This window comes from Trichechus manatus, unplaced genomic scaffold, assembly GCF_000243295.1.
Source record: "Trichechus manatus latirostris isolate Lorelei unplaced genomic scaffold, TriManLat1.0 scaffold00182, whole genome shotgun sequence".
Taxonomy (NCBI): Eukaryota; Metazoa; Chordata; class Mammalia; order Sirenia; family Trichechidae; genus Trichechus; species Trichechus manatus.
The window spans coordinates 4,078,119-4,102,149 of record NW_004444118.1 but is presented as its reverse complement, the minus strand read 5'-3'; the positions used below and the strand labels follow the sequence as shown (position 1 = coordinate 4,102,149).

Here is a 24,031-nt window from a genome sequence, read left to right as displayed (position 1 = left end):
TAATAGGGCCAATAAAAAACCAAAAATCAGAGGCAGGGCCAAGATGGTGGAGTAGTCAGACGCTTCCAGGGTTCCCTCTTACAACAAAGACTTGAAAAAACAAGTTAATCAATTACATATGACAATCTAGGAGCCCTGAACATCAAAGGCAAAGTTGAAGAATCAGACTGAGTGGCAGGGGGAGGGACAGATGGCTCAGAAGCTGCAAGGAGTTGCTAGACTTGATCCAGGGGGAGCTGGCGCCCTGTGGGCCAGACTGGCCGGTGTGCATGGTGAGGTAGGCAGTGACGTTCATGCAGGAAGATTCTTGACCAAGGGGTGTAGAGTCAGCTCAGGCCTCCAGAGCCAGTGAAAAGCAGCGCTCAGTTGGCAAAAGGTAAGTATATGTGTTCAGCCTACTGCACGGATCAAAAATCATCCCAGCTGGGAGGAACCTCACTCCCACTTACCTGCCACACCCTACTCTACACTGGGTCCCAGGCCAACTTTAGCGACTGTCAAGTCCCCTGGGCCAGAAGTAGGTCTCCCCACGTGCCCTGAGCCATTCTTCCAGCCTTGGAGAGGAAAAAAATTAACAAACAGGAGAAAATAATCTGCCACCTACCTGAAGCCAGGAACTCACAGCAGGTACAGCCCCTTGGCCTAGGCACAGGACTTTGAATGTCTTTTACCCCTACATAGACCTGTGTGGGCCCATTTCAGCAACGTAGGCCCTCGTTAGCACAGTACAACAGGGTACATACCTGAAGCATAACTTCACTGTATCAGCTATATGGTGGACTGGAAGCTTCTTGACAACTGACACAGCTCTTCTCAATAAGTAGGGTCCTCAACCTACCAACATCAGGGGCCTGAGGACTGATGGCTCTACTCACGCCACCTAGCCACCTGCGACAGGGGTCCAAGAACAAGTGGTGCATCCCAGTCCTTACAGCCAACAGCACTGGGTGCTCATAGTTCAGTTGCAAAACCCACCCACCTACGCACTGTAGGAAACAGGGACACGCTTTCCTCCCAGATGCACAGAGGCAGCCGTCAGCCCCATGCCTTGCTCACCGCGTGACCCCCTGCTTCAGTCAGATACGTGTACCTATTTCAATCACCCCTGCTCATCTAGGACTGCAAGTGAGAGCCTGCACCACGCACTGGATGACCGACTACCTGGACACCTGAGCTGAATCCATACAAGAAAAGAAAGCGGACTCCTGGGCTCACATACCTAGTAACAGATCTAACCACCTGGTGACAGGACGTTAGAGCTTCAAAGGCACCAACAATCAAACTAGCTCACATGAGCAGCCTATTTAGGCATATCAAAACAAAACGAAACAAGAAGCTAGGACACACTAAGCAAACATAAAATAAATGAATATAATAACTTACTGATGGCTCAGAGGCAACAGTCAATATCAAATCACATAAAGAGGCAGACCATGATGGCTTCAGCAAACTCCCAAAACAAAGAATCAAGAAATCTTCTGGAGGAAGAGAACTTCTTGGAATTGCCAGAGGCAGAATACAAAAGATTAATATACAGAACTCTTAAAGAGATCAGGCAAAACACAGAACAAGCCAAGGAACACACAGACAAAGCAACAGAAGAACTTAAGAAGATTATAGAAGAGCATAATGATAAATTTAACAGGCTGCAAGAATCCATAGAGATAGCAAACAGAAATTTAGAAGACTAACAATAAAATTTCAAAATTAGACACCTCAATAGAAAGTCATAGGAGCAGAACTGAGGCAATGGAAATCAGAATTAGTGAGACTGAAGATAAAGCACTTGACACCAACTTATTTAAGGAAAAATCAGATAAAAAAATTTTTTTAAAAGATTAAGAAACACTAAGAATTATTTCGGACTCTATCAAGAGGAATAACCTACGAGTGACTGGAGTACCAGAACGGGGGGGATAAATGAAAATACAGAGAGAATTGTTGAAGATTTCTTGGCAGAAAACTTCCCTGATATAGCAAAAGATGAGAAGATGTCTATGCAAGATGCTCTTCGAACCCCAGATAAGGTAGATCCCAAAAGAAAGTCACCAAGACATATTATAAGCAAATTTGTCACAATCAAAGATAGAGAATTTTAAGAGCAGGTAGGGATAAACAAAAAGTCACCTACAAAGGAGAGTCAGTAAGACTAAGCTCGGACTACTCAACAGAAACAATGCAGGCAAGAAGGCAATGGGATGACATATATAAAGCCTTGAAGGAAAAATATTGCCAGCCAAGATTTATATATTCAGCAAAACTGTCTCTCAAATATGATGGTGAAATTAGGGCCTTTCTAGTTAAACAGAAGTTTAGGGAATCTGCAAAAACCAAACCAAAATTACAAGAAATACTAAAGGGAGTCCTCTGGTTAGAAAATCAGTAACATCAGATAACAACCCAAGACTAGAACACAGGACAGAGCAACCAGATATCAACCCAGATAGGGAAGTCACAAAAATAAATCAAAGCTAAAACACTGAAAACAGGGAAACAGAGACTTCAATGTGTAAAAGATGACAACATTAAAACAAAAAAGAGAGACTAAAAAATGTACTCACAGCAGATCTTTCATATAGAGAGGAAGTCAAAGTGATATAAAGATATAAAACAGTGGTTTATATCTAGAAAAATAGAGATAAATATTAAGGTAACCACAAAGGAAACTAACAATCCTACACATCAAAATAAAAAAAACCCAGAAAACATAAAGACTCAGCAAATACAATAACAATGAAAAAGATGAGAAGAAAATACATACAGAAAAATGACCTGGCACAGAAAATTAAGTGGAACAAAGAAACTGTCAACAACACACAAAAAAAGACACCAAAATGACAGCACTAATGCATACCTATCAATAGTTACGCTGAATATAAACAGACTAAACACAACAATAAAGAGACAGAGAGTGGCAGAATGGATAGAAAAACACAATCTGTCTATATGCTGCCTACAAGAGACCACTTTAGACTTAAAAGACACAAACAAACTAAAAGGATGGAAAAAAATATATCAAGCAAACAACAATCAAAAAACAGCAGGAGTGGCAATATTAATCTCTGACAAAATAGATTTTAAAGGGAAATCCACCACAAAGGATAAGGAAGGACACTATATAACGATTAAAGGGTCAATACACCAGGGAGGACATAACCATAATAAATGTTTATGCACTCAACTAGAGGGCTCCAAAATACATAAAACAAACTCTAACAGCATTGAAAGGAAAGATAGACAGCTCCACAATAACAGTAGGAGACTTCAACACCACTTTCAGTGAAGGACAGAACATTCTGAAAGAAGCTCAACAAAGACACGGAAGAGCTAAATGTCACAATCAACCAACTTGATCTCACAGACATATACAGAACACTACACCCGACAGCAGACAAGTATACTTTCTTTTCCAATGCACGTGGAACATTCTCCAGAACAGACCACAATTAGGCCATAAAGCAAGCCTTAAGAGAATCCAAAGCAGTGAAATATTACAAAATATCTTTTCTGACCATAAAGCCATAGCAGTGGAAATCAATGACCGAAAAAGCAAGGGAAAAAAAATCAAACATATGGAAACTGAACAACACCTTGCTCAAAAACTACTGGGTTACAGAAGAAATTAAGGATGGAATAAAGAAATTCACAGAATCAAGTAAGAATGAAACCGCATACTATAGAACCTTTGGGGTACATCAAAAGCAGTGCTCAGAGATCAATTTACAGCAATAAATGCACACATCCAAAAAGAAGAAAGGGCCAATATCAAAACATTAACCATAACTTGAAAAAAATAGAGAGCAACAAAAGAAGCCCTTGGGCACCTGAAGAAAGCAAATAATAAAAATTAGAGCAGAATTAAATGAAATAGAGAACAGAAAAACAATTGAAAGAGTTAACAAGACCAAAAGCTGGTTCTCTGAAAAGAGCAACAAAACTAATAAATATCTGGCCAAACTTACAAAAGAAAAACAGGAGAGGAAGCAAATAACCTGAATAAGAAATGAGACAGGTGATACCACAACAATCATAACAGAATACTATGAAAAATTATACACCAACAAATACGAAGACCTAGATGAAATGGACAAATACCTAGATACACACTACACCTACCTAAACTTAGACACAAACAGAAGTAGAAAAACTAAATAAATCTGGAACAAAAGAAGAGATTGAAAAGGTAATTAAAAAACTCCCAACAAAAAAAATCTTTACCCCTGACGGCTTCACTGGAGAATTTTATCAAACTTTAGAGAAGAGTTAACACCTACTAAAGATATTTCAAAGCATAGAAAAAGATGGAATACTCCCAAACTCATTCTATGAAGCCAGTATAACCCTGATACCAAAACCAGGTAAAGACATCACAAAAAAGAGAAAATTACAGACCAATGTCCCTCATGAATATTGATACAAAAATTCTCAACAAAATTCTACCCAACGGAACTCAGCAACATATCAAAAAAATAATTCACCATGATCAAGTGGGATTCATATCAGGTATGCACAGATGGGTCAACATTAGAAAAATAATCAATGTAATCCATCACAAAAAACAAGAACCACATGATCTTATCAATTGATGCAGAAAAACCATCTGACAAAGTTCAACACCCATTCATGATAAAAACTCTTAACAAAACAGGAACAGAAGGGAAACTCCTCAACATAATTAAGGGCATTCATACAAAGCCAACAACTAACATCATCCTAAATGGAGAGAGTCTGAAAGCATCCCCCCTGAGAACAGGAACCAGACAAGGATGCGCTTTATCACCACTCTTATTCAACACTGTGCTGGAGGTCCTAGCCAAAGGAATTAGGCTAGAAAAAGAAATAAAGGGCATCCAAATCGGTAAGGAAGAAGTGAAAGTATCTCTATTTGCAGATGATATGATCTGATACACAGAAAATCCTAAAGAATCCACAAGAAAACTACTGGAACTAATAGACGATTTCAGCAAAGTATCAGGATACAAGGCAAACATACAAAAATCGGTTGGATTCCTCTACACCAACAAAAAGAACTTCAAAGAGGATATCATCAAATCAATACCATTTACAATAGCCCCCACGAAGATAAAATACTTAGGAATAAATCTAACCAGAGACATAAAAGACCTATACAATGAAAACTACAAGACTCTACTGCAAGAAAACAAGAGACTTGCATAAGTGGAAAAACATACCTTACTCATGGATAGAAAGACTCAGCATTGTGAAAATGTCATTTCTACCCAAAGCGATCTACAGATACAATGCAATCCCAATCCAAATTCCAACGGCCTTTTATAATGAGATGGAGAAACTAATCACCAACTTCATATGGAAAGGGAAGAGGCCCTGGATAAGTAAAGCATTACTCAAGAAGAACAAAGTTGGAGGCCTCACACTACCTGATTTTAGAACCTATTATTCCGCCACGGTACTCAAAACAGCCTGGTACTGGTACAACAGATACACAGACCGATGGAACAGAGTTGAGAATCCAGACATAAATTCATCCACCTATGATCAGCTGATATTTGACAAAGTCCCAAAGTCTGTTAATTGGGGAAAATATAGTCTCTTTAACAAACGGTGCTGGCATACCTGGATATCCATCTGCAAAAAACTGAAATGAGACCCATACCTCACACCATGCACAAAAACTAACTCAAAATGGATTAAAGACCTAAATATAAAGGCTAAAACGATAAAGATCATGGCAGGAAAAAAAACAGAGACAATGCTAGGAGCCCTAATACATGGCATAAACAGAATACAAAACATTACTAATAATACATAAACACCAGAAAAGAAACTAGGTAAGTGGGAGTTCCTAAAACTCAAACACTTATACTCATCAAAAGACTTCACCAAAAGGGTAAAAACACAACATACACACTCGCAGAAAATTTCTGGCTACAACATATCCGATCAGCATCTAATCTCTAAAATCTACAAGATAATGCAAAAACCTCAACAACAAAAAGACTAATAACCCAATTAAAAAATGGGCAAAGGATATGAACAGGCACTTCACCAAAGCAGACATTCAGGTGGCTAACAGACACATGAGGAAATGCTCACGATAATTAGCCATTAGAGAAATGCAAATCAAAACTACCAGGAGATACCATCGCACCCCAACACGGCTAGCACTAATCCAAAACAAACAAAATCATAAATGTTGAAGAGGTTGTGGAGAGACTGGAACACTTATACACTGTTGGTGGGAAGGTAAGATGGTACAACCACTTCGAAATAGATTTGGCGCTTCCTTAAAAAGCTAGAAATAGAAGTACCATACAATCTAGCAATCCCACTCCTTGGAATATATCCTAGAGAAATAACAGTAGTCACACAAATAGATATATGCACACCCATGTTCATTGCAGCACTGTTCACGACAGCAAAAAGATGGACAACCTAGGTGTCCATCAATGGACGAAAGGATAAACAAATTATGGTATACTCACACAATGGAATACTACTCAAGGATGAATCTGCAAAACATCTCTTAACATGGATGAATCTGGAAGGCATTATGCTGAGTGAAATTAGTCAGTTGCAAAAAGACAAATAATATTGTACAAGACGACTATTATATGAACTCAGGAAATGGTTTAAACACAGAAGAAAACATTCTTTGATGGTTACGAGGGTGAGGAGGGAGGGAGAGTGTTATTCACTAACTAGATAATAGACAAGAATTATCTTAGGTGAAGAGAAGGACAACACACACTATGCGGGAAGTCAGCATAACTGGACTAAACCAGAAGCTAAGGAGTTTACTGAATACAACCAAACACTTTAAAAGACAGAGTAGCAGGGGCGGGGGTCTGGGGACCATGCTTTCAGGGGGGCATCTGGGTCAACTGGCATTACAAAGTTCATTAAGAAAATGTGCTGCATCCCACTTTGTTGAGTGTCACCTGGGGTCTTAAAAGCTAGCGAGCGACCACTAAGATACAGCAATTGGTCCCAACCCGCTTGGAGTAAAGGAGAATGAAGAACACCAAAGACACAAGGAAAATATTAGCAAAAGAGACAAAAAGGGCCACATAAACCAGAGAGCCTGAAAGCAGAACTAGATGGTGCCCAGCTATCACCAGTGACTGCCCTGACAGGGAACACAACAGAAAGTCCCCGATGGAGCAGGAGAAAAGTGGGGTACAGAACTCAAACTCACATAAAAAGCCAGACTTAACGGTCTGAGTGCAATTGGAGGGACCCAAAAGACATGGGCCCTGGACTCTCTGTTAGCCCAGATCTGAAACCATTCCCAAGGCCAACTCTTCAGACAAAGATTAGACCAGTCTATAGGACATGAAATGATACTTGTGAAGGGAGCGCTTCTAAGCTCAAGTAGATACATGAGACTAAATGGGCAGGCCCTGTTTGGAGGCTAGATGAGAGGGCAAAAAGGGACAGGAGCTGGTTTAATGGTCACAAGAAATCCAGAGTGGAAAGGAGGAGTGTGCCATCACATTACAGGGAGAGCAGCTAGGGTCACATAGCAATGTGTGTATAAATTTTTATATGAGAAACTGACTTGAACTGTAAACTTTCACTTAAAGCACAATTAAAAAAACAAAAAAACCCGTTGCCATAGATTCTGACTCACGGTGACCCCACTACAGACTAGAACTGCTCCAAAGAGTGTTCTTGGCTGTAATCTTTATGGAAGCAGACTGCCAGACCTTTCTTCCATGGCACCACTGGGTGGGTTTAAATCAGTCAAACTTAAGGTTAATAGCCAAGCACAAACCATTTGCACCACCCACGGATGCCTAATACGAACAATAGCAAGTATGAAATTCGTAATTACCTTCCTAAATACTTCAAAAACAAGTAAAAAAGAGTTTAAGAACTAAAACACAGACTTATTTAACAGGCAGATAAGTCAAGTTCCTTAACTGGTTTTGCCCATCAATGGCTAATTATGTATCTCATATACTCAGCAAAATTTCCCTTTGTTTTTAAGCTTAATCCCTTGGTACTTGTTTTTGTTTTTTTTTTTAAAGGCTGGCTGACAATAGCAGATCTAGTAAGCATCAATACTCCACAGCGTACATCATTACCAAACATTCTGAAGCCCTCTGACCAAGAAAAATGAGTATTTTTTATTTGACCTTCAGATTTCCTATACCCAAATAAGCAATTACAGCAATTTTTCTTATTCCCTACTACATATAACTTCAGAAATATAGTCCAGAGGATGTCAGATGCAGGCAAACTATCTCTTTCTTCTCTTTCCCCCTGAATTTCTGGCTCCTTAATTTATTCTGTCCTTAGCTGACAACAAGGCTCATGAAAGGACTACAAAGAATTCCAAAAGTTTTAACCAATGGTTAATTGGAACAGGGAAGGCATAATTCAGTTTGCTTCCTGGTATTTATTACTTTCTCCATCTGGCAGCAAGATGTCTTTTATTTTAAATAAATCATCTATTTTCATAAAATAATTTGGAATAAAAGTTACCTCCTTCCTAGTTCCTGTGTGTTGAGCTAGTCAATGAAAAAATACTAAAATAACTTTGAAAAAACATCTCATATTATGGAAGTAAAATGTGACTATATCTAAACAAAAGGCCACCCAAAAAAAATCTATGCTTTTTTAAAACTTATAGCTTGTACTATTAAAGGAACTCACTTTTAGTCCAAACACAGGTTTGACTCCTTTGAGGTAATGAAATATATATATATTAAACTAAAAAAGTTTTATATGTAGATAATAAGGGTTAATGGAGGTGGTGGAATAAGCACTAATTTCCTGGCAATATTTTCCTGGAATATTAATTATACAACCTTTCTGGAAGTCGATTTAGTAAAACTTGATCAAAGGAATTCCACAAAACTATTTATACCCTGACTCAGCAATTCCATTTTCAAAAATTTGTTCTAAGGAAACGATCATCAGTAGTATAAACAAAGGCATTTATGAAAGTTGACAGTAGATTACTAAACAGTAAAAAAAGAAAAGAAAAGAAGCAACCTAACCTAAATGACTGCTTAAAGTGTCAAAAATATCTAACATCTGGGGATATGTTCCAAGCACTATCTAAACACTGTGCATTTATTAACTTATTTTTTTCCTTCTTTGTTGTTGTATTTCTCAAATATTCTAAAAGAAACCATTATTATTACTATAATGTTCTCAATAAATAGTATATATATTAAAATATTTTCTCCTACTTTTATGAACCCTTATCATATTATTTATGATACAAGGCTTGATAAGCTCCAAAGGACTAAGTGCCACAATCAGCTTATTAATATCACAGAGAAGGAAGAGGCTGGAAAAAAATATTTTTTAAATGTTCCGGTGCTATTCATAAGGCTTTCACTGACCAATTTTTTCAGGTAGACCACGAGGTCCTTCTTCCTAATCTGTCTTAGTCTGGAAGCTCTGCTGAAACCTGTCCACCAAGGGTGACCCTGCTGGTATTTGAAACACCAGTGGCAGAGCTTCCAGCATCATAGCAACATCCAAGCCACCACAGTATATGACAAGTTGACAGAAGTGTGTTGGATAAGTAAGTTAATTATGGTGCTGGTGAAGAATATTGACTATACCACGGACTGCCAGACAAACAAACAAATCTGTTCTGGGAAAAGTACAGCCAGAATGCTCCTTCGAAGTGAGGATGGTGAGATTTGGGCATACTTTGGGCATGTTATCAGGATGGACCAGTCCCTGGAGAAGGACATCATGCTTGGTAAATACAGGATCAGCAAAAAAGAGGAAGACTCTTAACGAGATGGACTGACACAGTGGCTATAAGAATGGGCTCAAACATAGCAATGATTGTGGGGACTGCGCAGGACCGTGCAGTGTTTCATTTTGTTGTACATAAGGTCGCTATGAGTCTGAACCAACTCAACGGCACCTAACAACAACAACTCTAAAAAAACTATTACACTACTTCATTATTTATATAGGCATTACCATCCCTGTTGAGAAATTGAGCTGAAGAGAGGTTAAGTAACTCATTCAAGGTCTCACAACTAGAAAAGCTAGGATTCAAATACACATTCAGTGGGCTTCAACACCTCTGATATTCTATTACACCCGGAAAAACAAAATATTAGCTTTTTTTTTTTTTTTAATGGCAAATTAGAAGAACAACTCACCAAAAATTAGTAAATGTATGTGGAAATGCACTGAACTGGGGTTTTATTCTTCCAAATTGGGCAAGTGACAATTCTCTCAGATTTTTTTTTTTCCCCTTTAAAATGGGGTGGGGCAGGGGGGCAAGAGGACAGACTTCATAATTCCTCAAGTTCCTTTTCTGACTGAATTTTAGAAATTTTAGTATCAAAAATATGACATCTCCCCCTTAGAAAAAAGTCCGAAAAGTAATAGTCAGGTGGAATATGTATTACTTTTATTTAATGTTCTGCATTTAAAAAGGATTTGAAAGCATACTACATGTTCTCCTGGATATCTTCCCCTAGATATATCCATGTAATTCTTATCAAAATACATGTTTTACAGGAAAATAAGCCCTTTCCTGACTGTCACTTTCAACATTAATAATATGAAATATCTAAATACTTGTCAAAACTTTCACCCTCCAGGACTATAGCTAGCTAGTGCTGACCTGTATTATAAGATTCAGACTCATTTTTTCAACCCCTCATGGCTATCTCCAACTGAATATTCTGAAACCAACTTAAATTTATTCCTCTTCTTATCCTTGACACTAATCATATAACCTCCCAGCCGTTCAAGTTAAGAGCCTAAGATCATCTTTCAATTCCTTTCTCCTACTTCTTACTCAATAGGTCAGCAAGGCCAATAAATTTAATTTCAGAATGTCTTTCAAGCAAAACTGGCCCACTCTCTACTATTCCCTTTGCTCCTGCCCTAGTTCAAACCTTTAAATTTCTGATAAGACTCAGTCAGGTTATTCTTCCTCCAGGTTCTCCTTCCTTCTCGATAAGTTGAATTCAGGCTATTTTCTTTGCCTAGAACAGTTTTTTGTTCCTTTCTCATAACATCAAGTCCGACTTACTCCATAAGCCCCTGGTAGAATCCAAACTTTTCCACAAAGCTTCCCCATTTTCCCATACCCTACCAGATTGCTTCTCTGTATTCTTCAAAGCACCTTATTTGTACATCCATTATAACCAATAACACTGCTTTACAGTCCATCTAGTAAGTTTAAAAGCTCTTAATAGGGAAGGGACAATATTCTATTCAAACACTGCATCTTTCAAAATGTCAATGCATATTAAGTAATCTTTGAATCAATTTTAACTTAAATTCTTTCCTTTACATGAATTTAAAATCTCGGCTTATTTTAGTTTTTGTGTATGAGATGAAAAGCAATTTCAGAAATTAAGTTAATTAATAACAGAAGCCCCCCCAATACCTATTCATAGTTATGCTGATAAGTGATAGATACTACTATGATGAACTTCACATCTTACCACTTTGAAATAACAACAGATCCTGGAAGTTTAAGAGGTGGGTAATGCTCAGAATAAAGATTTTTAAATGTGAATTTGATTTTGTTTTAAACAAGAAGAATTTGTTTTCTAAATAAAGTATGTAATAGTATAAACTCAAGAATTCAACAAAACTCAAAATAATTTATGACTATTTAGACAGAGGAGCCCTGGTGACACGGTGGTTAAGAGATCAGCTGCTAACCAAAAAGCTGGCAGTTCGAATCTACCAGTTGCTCCTTGGAAACCCTATGGGGCAGTTCTACTCTGTCCTATGGGGTTGCCAAGAGTCAGAATCAACTCAACAGCAATGGGTTTTTATTTAGACAGAACTGATCTGAAATTTATCTTTACTTATCTAACTTTTCAATTAAAAGTTTAAAAAAAAAAATTACAGGGAAAATGCTAAGTTGTATATACCTTCAAGGATTTTGTAAGTACCAATATAATGATATAATCACAAATCATACTTACCGGTATTTTACTTATTGATTTAAGCAGTTCCCTGTAGGCCTTCATTAGGCAATACTGCTGGTCTACTTTGAGTTATCAGAAAACCAGCTATACTTAAAACTGGCTTTTCTCAGGCATTCATACAATATTAATGACAGTATAAATTAATTCAATCTTTTGTGAAGGCAATCTGGGAAAAATATATCAAAATTTAAAATGCATATATTCTCAGCCCAAATATTACACTAGTAGTTACCCTATAGTTATACTCAAAATGCACATGATTAACATAATTAATGTCACTGAAATGTACATGTGAAGATCACTGAAACGCCAGGTGTTCTGTTACATAGATATATCTGCAACTATTAAAAAAAAAAAAAAAAAGGGAAAGCATGCTCTTGGCAAAGACTACTACAATATTAAAAAAAATGACAAATCCATTTAAAAAATCATAGTAGTATTTGTTACAGGAAGAAAAGGTGTCCATCAATAGAACACTGGTGAAATAAACTGTGATTTCACAATCTTAGCCCAACTGACATTCTGAGCCAAACAACTATTTGTTGTGGGGGGCTGTACTGTGCATTATACAATGGTTACAAGCATCCCTGGCCTCTACCCTCTAGAGGCCAGTAGCAGCCCCTTACCCTGTTGTGAAAACCAAAAATGTCTACTGACATTTCCAAATCACAAACCAAATCCGCTGCCATCAAGTCGATTCTAACGCATAGTGACCATATAGGACAGAGTAGAAATGTCCCAGTGTTTCCAACGCTATAAACCTTTATGGGAACAGACTGCCATACCTTTTTCCCTCTAAATCACAACTCTACACAATTAAGTACAGCCATTAAAAACACTAACACTTGTAGGCATTTCCCAAGAGAAGGAAAAATATGTGTCCTCTAAAAGACTTGTACAAGAATATTCAGAGCTGATTTATTCACAGCCCAAAACCGGAAACAACACAAATGACCATCAACAGGAGAATGGTTAATAAATTGTGGTAGATTCATACAACAGAATACTCCTCAGCAATAAAAAAGAAGAAATTACTGATACGTGTAACAACACAGATGAATCTCAAAAACATGTTAGCATCTCTTTATATGAAGCAAGAACTGGCAAAACTAATTCTTGGTGTAAAAAAAAATCAGAACATCAGCTCCTGGAGGTGGGGGAATTGACCAGAAAAGAGCATAACAAAACTTTCTTGTGGTGATGGAAATGCTTACTAATTTGTTATACAACTATAGACAATTGTCTAAAATCATGGACTAAACGCTGAAGGCCTATGCCTTTTATTATATGAATTATACCTCAACTGAAAAATAGAAGAATAAAGCATTTTGTCTTGCTGACAAAGACAGTTAAGTTCAACGTAACCCACAAAGACAGTAAAGAGGCCTGTAAAATAGTCAAGTCAGGACGAAAATAATACACCCTCTTTTCACTTATCGACATGGTTAAGTTTCAAAGACCAGGTCATTATTGGAAATTGGTGTTACACAAAAATAAAGGATGACTACATCAGATCACAAACCACTGACTACATCATTACATAACAACCCACTGAGAATCATGGCCCAGCCAAGTTAACATATAACCTTAACCATCACAGCCATTACTCTCACCTCGCACCTCATTAAGTGAGAAGGTGTAGAAGAATTTAGCAACAAAAATCAGTTGGGTTCCTTTACACTAACAAAGACTACTCCAAAGAAGAAATCAAGAAAACAATACCATTTAAAATAGTCCCCAAATCGCTAAAATACCTAGGAATTAACCTTACCGGTGACACAAAAACTTGAACAATGAAAATTATAAATGCTACTACAAGAGACTAAAAAATGGAAAGACATCCTGTGCTCATGGGTAAAAATGTCAATTCTACCTAAAGTGATCTACAGATACAATACAATCCCAATACAAATTCCAACAACATTTTTACTGAAATGGAAAAACTAATGACTAACTTCATATGGAAAGGAAAGAAAACCCAAATAGCCAAAGCAATGCTAAAAAAAAAAATAATAAAGCAGGAGGCCTCACACTCCCTGACATCAATACATAATACACCTTCTCCTCACTTATCGACATGGTTAGGTTCCAAAGACCATGCTGTTATGCAAAAATTGGCATTATGTGAAAATGGAGAATAACCACATCAGATCCCAAAATGGAGGATGACTACATCACTACATAACTAACTGCCAAACTACATCACTACATAATTGAAAAACCACTGAAAATCATGGCCCAGTCAAGCCGACACATAACCTTAACTATCACAGCCAGTTGCTATTCTCACCTTGCACCTCAGCGTTCCTTACTGCCAAACGTACGTCGTTAATGTACAAAATAGTCAGATAGTATTATTTTTTTTTACTATTGTTGTAAATGCAAAATGTTGGGTAACAAGACAGTCAATAAGTGAGGAGTAGGTATATTCAGAACACGTATACAATGATCTTTTTCTGTAAAAAAAAGTTTAAGAATTCAACTAAAAAAAATTGTTTGAAAGATGAATAAAACTGACAAACTTAGCTAGACTGACAAAGAAAAGAGACAATTAAAATCAGAAACAAATGTGGAGACACTACTACCAATCATACAAAAACAAAAAGGATTACAAGAGAATACACTGAAAAATTGTACACCAACAAATTTCATAATTTGGCAGAAATAGACGAATTCCAATAAAAACAAAAATTACCTAAACTGATGCATGAAGAAATAGAAAATCTCAACAGATCTATAACAAGGGAAGAGATTGAATCAGTAATCAAAAACCTTCCAACAAAGTAAAGTCCAAAACTGGATGGCTTCACTGGTGAATTCTACCCAATATTTGAAGAATTAACACCAATCCTTCTCAAACATTTCCAAAAAGTAAAAGAGGAGGGAGCACTTCATAACTCACTCTATGAAACCATCCTGATACCAAGGCCAGGCAAAGAAAACTACAGACCAATATCCCTTGTCCTCAACAAAATACTGGCAAACTGAATTCAGTAGCATATTAAAAGGGCTATACACTATGGCTAAGTGGGATTTACTCCAAGAATGGAAGTGTGGCTCAACATAAAACCAATCAATGCAATACACCATATTAGTAGAATTACTGAAGTAAAAAACTACATGATCATCTCAATTGATGCAAAAGAGAGCATTTGACAAAATCCAACACCCTTTCATGATAAAAACACTCAAACTAGGAAGATAAAGGAATTTCAACATGATAAGGGCCATATATTAAAAACCTACAGCTAGTATCATACTTGATGGCAGAAAACTGAAAGTTTATACCCAAGATAAGGGACAAATTGAATATGCCCGTTTTCATCACTTCTATGCAACAAAGTACTGCATGTTCTAGCCAAGAGCAATTAGGCAAGAAAAAGAAATAAAATCCATCTAAACTAGAGAAGAAAAAGTAAAACTATGCACTTATGGATGACATAATTTTACACTGTAGAAAATCCTAGAGAAAACTGTTAGAGCTAATAAACAAATTCAGCAAAGCTGAGGGACACAAAATCAACATGTAAAAACCAGTTGTATTTCTATATAGCGGCAACGAACACACCAAAAGGGAAATTAAGAAAACAATTCCATTTACAACAGCACCTAAAAGAATAAAATACGTAGTAATATATTTAGCCAAGGAGACGTTAAGACTTGCACACAAAAAGCTACAAAACATTGCTGAAAGAAATTAAAGACAACCTACAAATGGAAAGACATCTCATATTCACGGATTAGAAGACGTAAAATTGTTAAGATGACAATACTACACAAATCAATATGGAGAATCAATAATATTCCTATCAAAATCTCAACAGTATTTTTTTTGCAGAAATGAAAAAAAAAAATCTCAAATTCATACGGAATTTCAAGGGACCCAGGATAAAACTATGAGAGAAGAACAAAGTCAAAGGACTCAAACTTCCTGATTTCAAAACTTAATACAAAGTTTCAGAGATCAAAACTGTGTGGCATTAAATAAACAAGCAAAAAACCTATTGTGTGGTACTGTAGACTTCCAGTAGGATAACAGTGTGAGCAGATTCACAATCTGATCCCTCCACACCATCATCAAGGAAAGTGCTGAGAATCTGTAAACTCACCTCTGTAACAACTCTGAAAAGTAGACAGGGCTGCAGCACACTGAAATATGGTGACTTTTAAACAGCATAAAAACTTTTTTTTTCCTGTTGTCTTCACCCTTCCTCCTCCCGGCGAAGGGGCTGTGGCAGCAACAGCTGAGGCAAACCCCAGTTCATGTTCTCAGAGAGAGCTGGATCTCTGACACTGCAGTGAGCAGGGCATACTTTGCTGATGGACTGTTCAATGTTTCTGTTCTGTCCTGTATAGGAGCTGCTGGAAGGGCTAAAGCCTCAGTGTCACCAGACTGCGAGCTCACACAGGGCAGGAGAGAGACAGGCTGTGGCCCCATTTAATTACCTGGGCCTAAGTGGTACAACGGAAGCAGATAATTAACTCCTAAGATCTGAAAGAGGACCCAGAGTGAGAGTTTCTTGAAGAAACTGGGGGAATTGAGAAAACCACATGTATGCTTAGAGCTAACACTGTAATATTCTTTTTTTATTACTGTACTTTAGATGAAGGTTTACGGAGCAAACTAGTTTCTCATTAAACAATTAATACACGTATTGTTTTGTGACACTGGTTGCCAACCCCATTACGTGTCAACACTCTCCCCTTCTCAACCTTGGGCTCCCCACTTCCATTCATCCAGCTTTCCTGTCCTCTCCTGGCTACCTGTTCTTGCCCTTGGGCTGGTGTGCCCATTTAGTCTCCTACACATGGCTGAACTGCATGTATTACTGTTTGTTTTATGGGTCTGTCTAATCTTTGGCTGAAAGGTGAACCTCAGGAGTGACTTCAATACTGAGTTAAAACGGTATCCGCGGGCCATACTCTTGGGGTTTTTCTAGTCTCTGTCTAGAGTTGGGGAAGATCCATCTAGCAACAAGTGTATTGTATGTACTAAAAGAAAGAGCAGAGGTATTCAACAGTCCAAGCAAAAGTAATAATGGAACTCTTTAAAAGGCATAACTAGGGACTTCCAGCTATGCCAGATGAAGAGGCTGACAAATCCTTACTCCAAAAGACAAGTGTAAGACTGGACAAATATGTTTAAAATCCTATTTCAAATCTCTGGAAATTGAACAAAGGTAAACAACAAATTGAGATACATTTATTAACAATGACAAAAAAAGAAGCATATTATTGGGGTAAATGTTTTAACCGATGACAGTACTCAAGTGAAAAAGCTTGCAGACCATTATTTTAAGCAGTAGGTAGAAAAAAGACGATTTGGAGTCAAATGTCATAATTAGAGCTGTGATCTGAAAGATTAATTTGACTACAATGTTAGAAGATGAGAGTTAAATGTGAAACCAAATTTAGAGGCTACTATAATAACGTAGGCAAGCCCTATAACAGATTTTCATTTTATTAGCAGTACTGAGAATAGAGATAAGGATGCATTATGTCAGATATACTGGAAGCAGAATAGGCAAGCCTTTTAGAACATTACGTTTGGAGGTAAGGTAGAAGCAAGAAGCAAAATAACTCCAAGGTTTCAAAAGCCTGGGCTAGGAAAATGATGTCATCACCAGAAACAGTTAATATAAAGTTAGAACAGATTTGGGAGAGAAAGCTGAAGAGTAGTTTTATGTATACTGAGATAAAGGGAGAGGTAATAAATAAATAAGAAGAATGAAAAGAACCTCTGTACCTTTTACTACTCATTTATTATTATATCATCTCTTCTACTAGACTGTGAGAACATGACTGCATGGATAATGGGTAACTTTTTTTTTTAACAGCTTTATAATTTACATAACAAACATAAAAATTCACTCAAAGTGTACAATGATGGTTTTTAGTACAGTCATTGCTTTGGTTTTCTAACCTCTAATACACAGGAACATATACCAGAAGCCTATGGGAATGGTGCTGAATAAGCTAATGTGCCACACTGGCTTATGTCTCTTCTCATGGGACTTCAAGACCATGGTAAGTAACACAATAAAACATCTGACTTTCTTATTCCAATTTCAACAACAGTACATGCAATTAAGTTGAAAATGTTATAAGTTGCAAAAGCATATCACAGATACTGGATTTACCTTGATTTGATCAGAGATTCTGTCACCGGTGCAGGAGGAGTACAAAGTGGCATCCATTCTTTTTATTTATAATTTTTTAGTCATAACTTACCATATTTATAATAATTTTACACTTACTTGTGTGATTATTTGATTAATGCTGATCTTACCATTTAAGAAGGGATCATGTCTAATTCTGCACACCAAACCAATAACTAGCACATACATAGTAAGTGGTCAAATAAGATTTCATGAAAGAATAAAGCAGGCTCTAACCAGATCTTCTGAATCTGAATAACTAGGTGCTGGGCCTAGGCATATATATTAGGAAAGAGAACTAGACTGAAAATAACATAGTGAGCATCATCCTTAAAAAGGTAGTAACTACATTCATGAAAATAAGAGTACCAAGGTGAAACAACTTAGAAACATTTCTAACGCAATGGTAACCACTGAAAGGTACAAGGATGAAATTAAGTAAATGTTAAGAAGGCAGAGTGATTATGTGCTAAGAGATTCTACCTACCTAATCTATAGTAACATTTTACTAATCAGGCAAGAGCTTGGATCTATTAACTAGTCTATGAATGAAATTATCCTACACTAACTATCAGATAAAAAGAAACCCTGGTGGTGCAGTAGTTAAAGCACTCTGCTGCTAACCGAAAGGTTGGCAGTTTGAATCCATCAGCTGCTTCGCAGGATAAAGATGTGGCAGTCTGCTTCCATAAAGATTTACAGCCCTGGAAACCCTATGGGGCAGTTCTACTCTGTTATATAGGGTTGCTAGGAGTCAGAATCGATCACAGTGGTTTATCAGATAAAAGTAAGACTTTATTATATTTTGCATGTCACTAATTCTCATAATAAGTGTTGCTCTTCATCTTAATGATGGGGAAATTAAAGCATGTGGCCTCATTATGATTCCACAATTGCAAAGCAAGTGATCTAGAATGGACTCTGTTTGTCTTCAATACTATCACTCAATTTATGAAGTGTTTTCTGAAAGCCAATCAAAAATTCCACTTACATGCCACCATATAATGTTCCCTAACAGACATGATCAACTTAGCTGTAACAAGTTACAATTTTCCAAGGCAATGATTTAGAGACTCAATTCTAAAAAAATTTCTACTTTTCCAGGATAGCTTTGCCCTGTAAGCCTGAAACAAATATGAAATACTACAAATATTAATGCCTACAGGAGTCAAATCACTAAGACGTTTTTACCGTAACAAATTGTATTAGTATTTAAAAAATTAATCACATGGATTTTGAACAATTTATTAATAGGATCCCTGCCCCTTTGCAGTCGAGTCGATTCCAACTCATACCAACCTTATAGGACAGAGCAGAACTGCCCATAGGGTTTCCAAGGAGCAGCTGGTGGATTCAAAATGCTTCCCTTAGGAGTAACTTATAAAGAGTAAACATGTAAGAAAACTACTAGGTCATCTTTAATTTACCTTGCCAATTGTTTCCTAAATAATAATAATTAAAAAAGAAATTTCCTTTCCTAGTGTTTCCATTTCTTTCATAAAATTAATACTTAGTAAGGACAAGGCTATTAAAGATTCCTTTGTCCTAATTATTCCTAAAACATGCATATTCACCATAGGCCCTTCTAAGCAAAAATGCAGATTGCTTAGTATAGTCTTACCTAGATTCCCTTGCTCAATTGTCAGCACCACCTCATCCATCACCACAGCCCTAAAGTCCAGTTCTTCCTCACAACATTTGGCCTTCAGGGCTCGTAAGATCTCTTTCTGGGGATAGTCTTCCCTGATGCGACGATCTGTCAAAAACCACAACTTGGCAGCCACAGAGCTACACATCTTGATCTGCTTTTTCTTCCTTTTCCTGGATTATTTCCTCTTGAATGTGAAATCTATCTAGATGGAAGAGAAAATACACATATAAGATAATCAAGAAATCTACTTAATTTTTGGTTTTTACACCAATAAATGCTATTATTATATACTAATTATACAAACAGAAAAAGGCAAGTAGAGCATTATTATGCCTTTTTCCCTTTCACTCAAATTGAAAATTTTTATACCACTAAAAATATGGAAAATGACAATCTCTGTTGAAATAGAATTTCTCCATTAGGCTGGAACCACAACTTAATAAATTTTAGTATGTCACTTATTAGCAGAAATAGTCAATGCCATTCCCTATACTACAGTCTAGAAATACACTGATTATCTGCTTTTCATTGATGTTTTTAAAAAATGCAAATCCCTTCTTGATATGCAATAGCTGAGATTCTCTCCAATCACTAGATGTCTTGACTCTGTAGTTAGTTAGTTTCATATTCAATGTATTTCTTTGTTTTGCTATAAACCCTAACCAAACCCACCGCTGTCAAGTCGATTCCGACTCATAGCAACCCTATAGGGCAGAGTAGAGCGGCCCATAGGGCTTCCAAGGCTGTAAATCTTTACGGAAGCAGGCTGCCACATCTTTCTCCTGTGGAGTGACTGGTGGGTTCGAATTGCTGACCTTTCAGTTACCAGCCAAGCAATTCAACCACTGCACCACCAGGACTCCTCTGTTTTGCTATAGATGTGTACATTTTATTATAAATGTATTTGTAGGCATATAGAAAAAGTGAGGCAGTAGTATCTATATTACTAGGTAAGCATCAACGCTGAAGTCACTGACACAGTAATTTCAACCAAATGATTTGAAGATGAGGAAAACGCGTTCAAATAACCAGGCCCAGCCCATTCATTAAAATTTATTTCAGTCAGAGAATGCACGTCCTGAACTCAGTATTTTTATTCTTTCTTTAAATATAATTCTAAAACATCTACTTTTCTATGCCTCACATCTGGAAAAAAGTTTTCCCAACCCATCAAGAAAAAAAGAAAAACCCGAAGAGCTGAGAAGTCAAACACATAGCAGTAAATAGTACAACAGCCCAAATGTACACCGATAAACTGACAGTCCTACTGATGATCCTTGGTCTTTACAGAAAAGGTTAAATTATAGTTACTATTTAGAAGACAGGGAAGAGTCCCATGTAAAAATGGTTATTTTTCTGGCACTTAAAGGCTAAGTTCTGGTTACCCAATAAGACATTTATTCATAAGGAAATACTTTATATTCTCCAGCAGTGTCAGGTAAATGTGTTTGCAAATGTCCACATACACATGGGAATATTGTTATTTCCTCTATTAGAATGTAAACTCCGGTCAACTAACTCTCATCTTCTATTTCTTTATTTCCCTAGAGTATCTAGAAAAATAATGTGTAAATATAAAATACTAAATAAATGCTACTGATAAACTGGTAGAAATAGAGAAATTCTATAATGAGAATTTACTTTTTTTTGAGAGACAATCTTCCCACAGAAACTTCTGGACAGGCACACCAACAAAGACATCACTGTCATCTTCCAATAGTCTAGGGAAAACTAATTAAAAGGCTGGTAATCATAAATAAAATTCTTCATTTACCTCTGACATAGGAAATGAACAGAATTTTGTTTCACTGCTTAAGATTTCCTAGATTCTTAAATAAGAATAGTATTTTAGAGAGTACTACTTCAGTTACTTCCGCCAACTTGTGGTGTTAATTCCCACATTAGAGCAACCCTAGGGATAATTTATTTTTCTACCTTACAAAATATTTCAAGTAAACATTCTTGGGATCTAAAAGTTAATATCCTCTTTCTTATCAGGAAAGTTTCTGTAATTTATAAACAAAGGAAAAGCTCAACGTTTAGAGTCAAAACCTCATGATACATTATGAATTATTTAGAATTTCCAAAGGATATACCAATCTAATCTCTGTAGAAGGACAAATGAGACAGTAAAAGATTTGCATCACGTTAGAGAATAAGAGAAGAAAAGTTAAAACGAAAGCTTGAGGGTGCCTTTTTCTCCCCTTCATTTTTTTATGTGTGGTCCTTTCCCAACAGAAATTATTTATTAGGGAAAAAGCAAAATCACAATCCACCACCTGGAGCTACTAAAGTACCTCTTAGTATTAGGAAAAAAAAAAATTTTTTTCCGGATAAAACATAGCATATGAACTCAGAATTCAAAGATTAAAAGCAAGATAAGGGTGGGAGAAGAAAAAAATATATACTAATATACAATACAAACTAGATTTTATTCCACTTGGCAATTACTACAGACATACTTTCAATGATATCATTTGCTCTTGGATGAGGAATGCAAGAGTTGGAGCAAACTTGGGGAGAAAAACAATAAACTGGTGTATCTTGAGTTCTAGGCACTCCTGCACAGCCTCCTTGTCAATATCGGATTTCTTCTGACTGCTCCTCTTCCGTGCATAAACCCTAGGGATTCATTTTTATGCCCTTCTCTCCTCTCTCTAGAAATGTCATCCTGACCCTGGTTTCAACTATCACCATTGAAGCCTGAATGTATCATTCACCCACTAATTATCTCTTTCCATCCAGGAGCTCTTTACTGAATTTCAGACCCAGTATCAACGTGCTTACTAGGTATCCCTAAACTAAATCTAAATGCCACCCACCATTGCCTCAAGTTGGGCATGCAAAAAATTGAACTTATTTTTAGTCACATACCTGCTCCGGCACCTGGAATCCCCATCCCAATTAAGGCCTCCACCAGGCACTCGATCCAGAAACCTGGACATTGTTTTTGACTTCTATCCCTCACTAGTTACACACACCACATACATACACAATTGTCTCCTAAGTATCTCTTGAATTTTCCTCTTCTCTCCATCTCCAGTATATACAGACTACTACAAAAGCCTTCAAACTAATATACTCTCCATTCTCTCTCACTTCCAATGTTGTGAACACATTGTAGTCTCTGATGGAAAAGGAGGCATGAAATATATAATCCCAGACCTACCTACCCACTGAACTCTGGGCTCAAATGTTAACCCATCTGTTAACACATCTGTTAAGTTTTCCAACTCCTGAAGTCATCCTTCGTCCGTGAGTCTACATTATTATATTCTATCCATTATCACACTATGTTATACTCATTTGTTTTTGTTTTTTTTAACTAGAGTCTACCAGTATCATAAGATGAATTCCTCAAGTTTGGTTCTGTGTCGATGATAGTTTTTTTAATGATTCTACTAATTGTAAGGATGATTTCTCTTTTACATAGGTAAGTCATGAGTGAATTTCATGTTCATAGAATAAAACTACTTGTCAGTCAGCGTTTCTCAAACAAGGGTCCATACACATATTCAGAGGGCAATGAACTTTTTTTTCCTTTTCTCTTTACTACTCAAGTTTGAAAATGTCCTAGGCCTATTTTCCCACTAAAATCTAATCATGTTACAGACAAGAATTATATCTTATCTACGTATCCTCAGAATCAAGCATTTCTAGATTATATGCCATTTAATTGCAGCCCAATGTTTGTAAATGTTTAACAATTGTATGCCTTATCAATATTCAGATACTGAGCTAACTAATTTACTAAGCACTTTTACATATGCTATCTCAAACCTCAGGTATTACAGTCATCATTTTTACAGATTATGGAACTGGAGTTCAAAGAGATTTATCAGAAGTTTTTTTAAATCTTAAAAAAAAAAAGTTTTTTTTTAAATCTAGTGGAAGAAGATGATAGCCTAAATCAAGAAAGAACCTGTGGGTATTATTCAGCTATAAAGAGAAATAAAAGTCCTGATACATGCTACAACATGGATGAACCTTGAAAACATTATGCTCAGTGAAATCACACTCACAAAAGGACAAATATTGTATGATCCTACTTATGTAAAAAGGTAAATGCATAGAGACCAAAGTTTATTAGTGGTTACCACAGGCAGGCAGAAGAGGAGAAAAGGGAGTCACCGCTCAGGTGGCAATGAATGATTGTTATTGGTGGTAGAATCATTTGGAAAAAGATAGTGGTAATGGTTGGACAACATAATGAACTTAATCAATGTCACTGAATTGTACATGTAAAAATTGTTGAATTGGCAAATGTTTTTTATGTATATTTTTATGTGAGGGGGAGACATTGT

General features: G+C 36.7%; 1 protein-coding gene across 5 annotated transcripts in view; it reads right to left on the bottom strand.

Annotated features, from left to right (window-relative positions):
• Nucleotides 1-24,031, bottom strand: part of RIMKLB (ribosomal modification protein rimK like family member B) — a 78,047-nt gene that overhangs the window by 45,854 nt on the left and 8,162 nt on the right. For 3 of the 5 annotated variants that reach the window (XR_001121542.2, XM_004387254.1, XM_023741543.1), the window contains exon 2: nucleotides 19,698-19,929. Coding sequence is in view for 3 of the 5 variants with exons in the window: in XM_004387254.1 (XP_004387311.1) it covers nucleotides 19,698-19,872 (175 nt within the window). In the remaining 2 variants the exon portion in view is untranslated. The remainder of the gene's footprint in view (nucleotides 1-19,697; nucleotides 19,930-24,031) is intronic. The other 2 variants (XR_002825751.1, XM_023741542.1) reach the window with 1 other exon arrangement.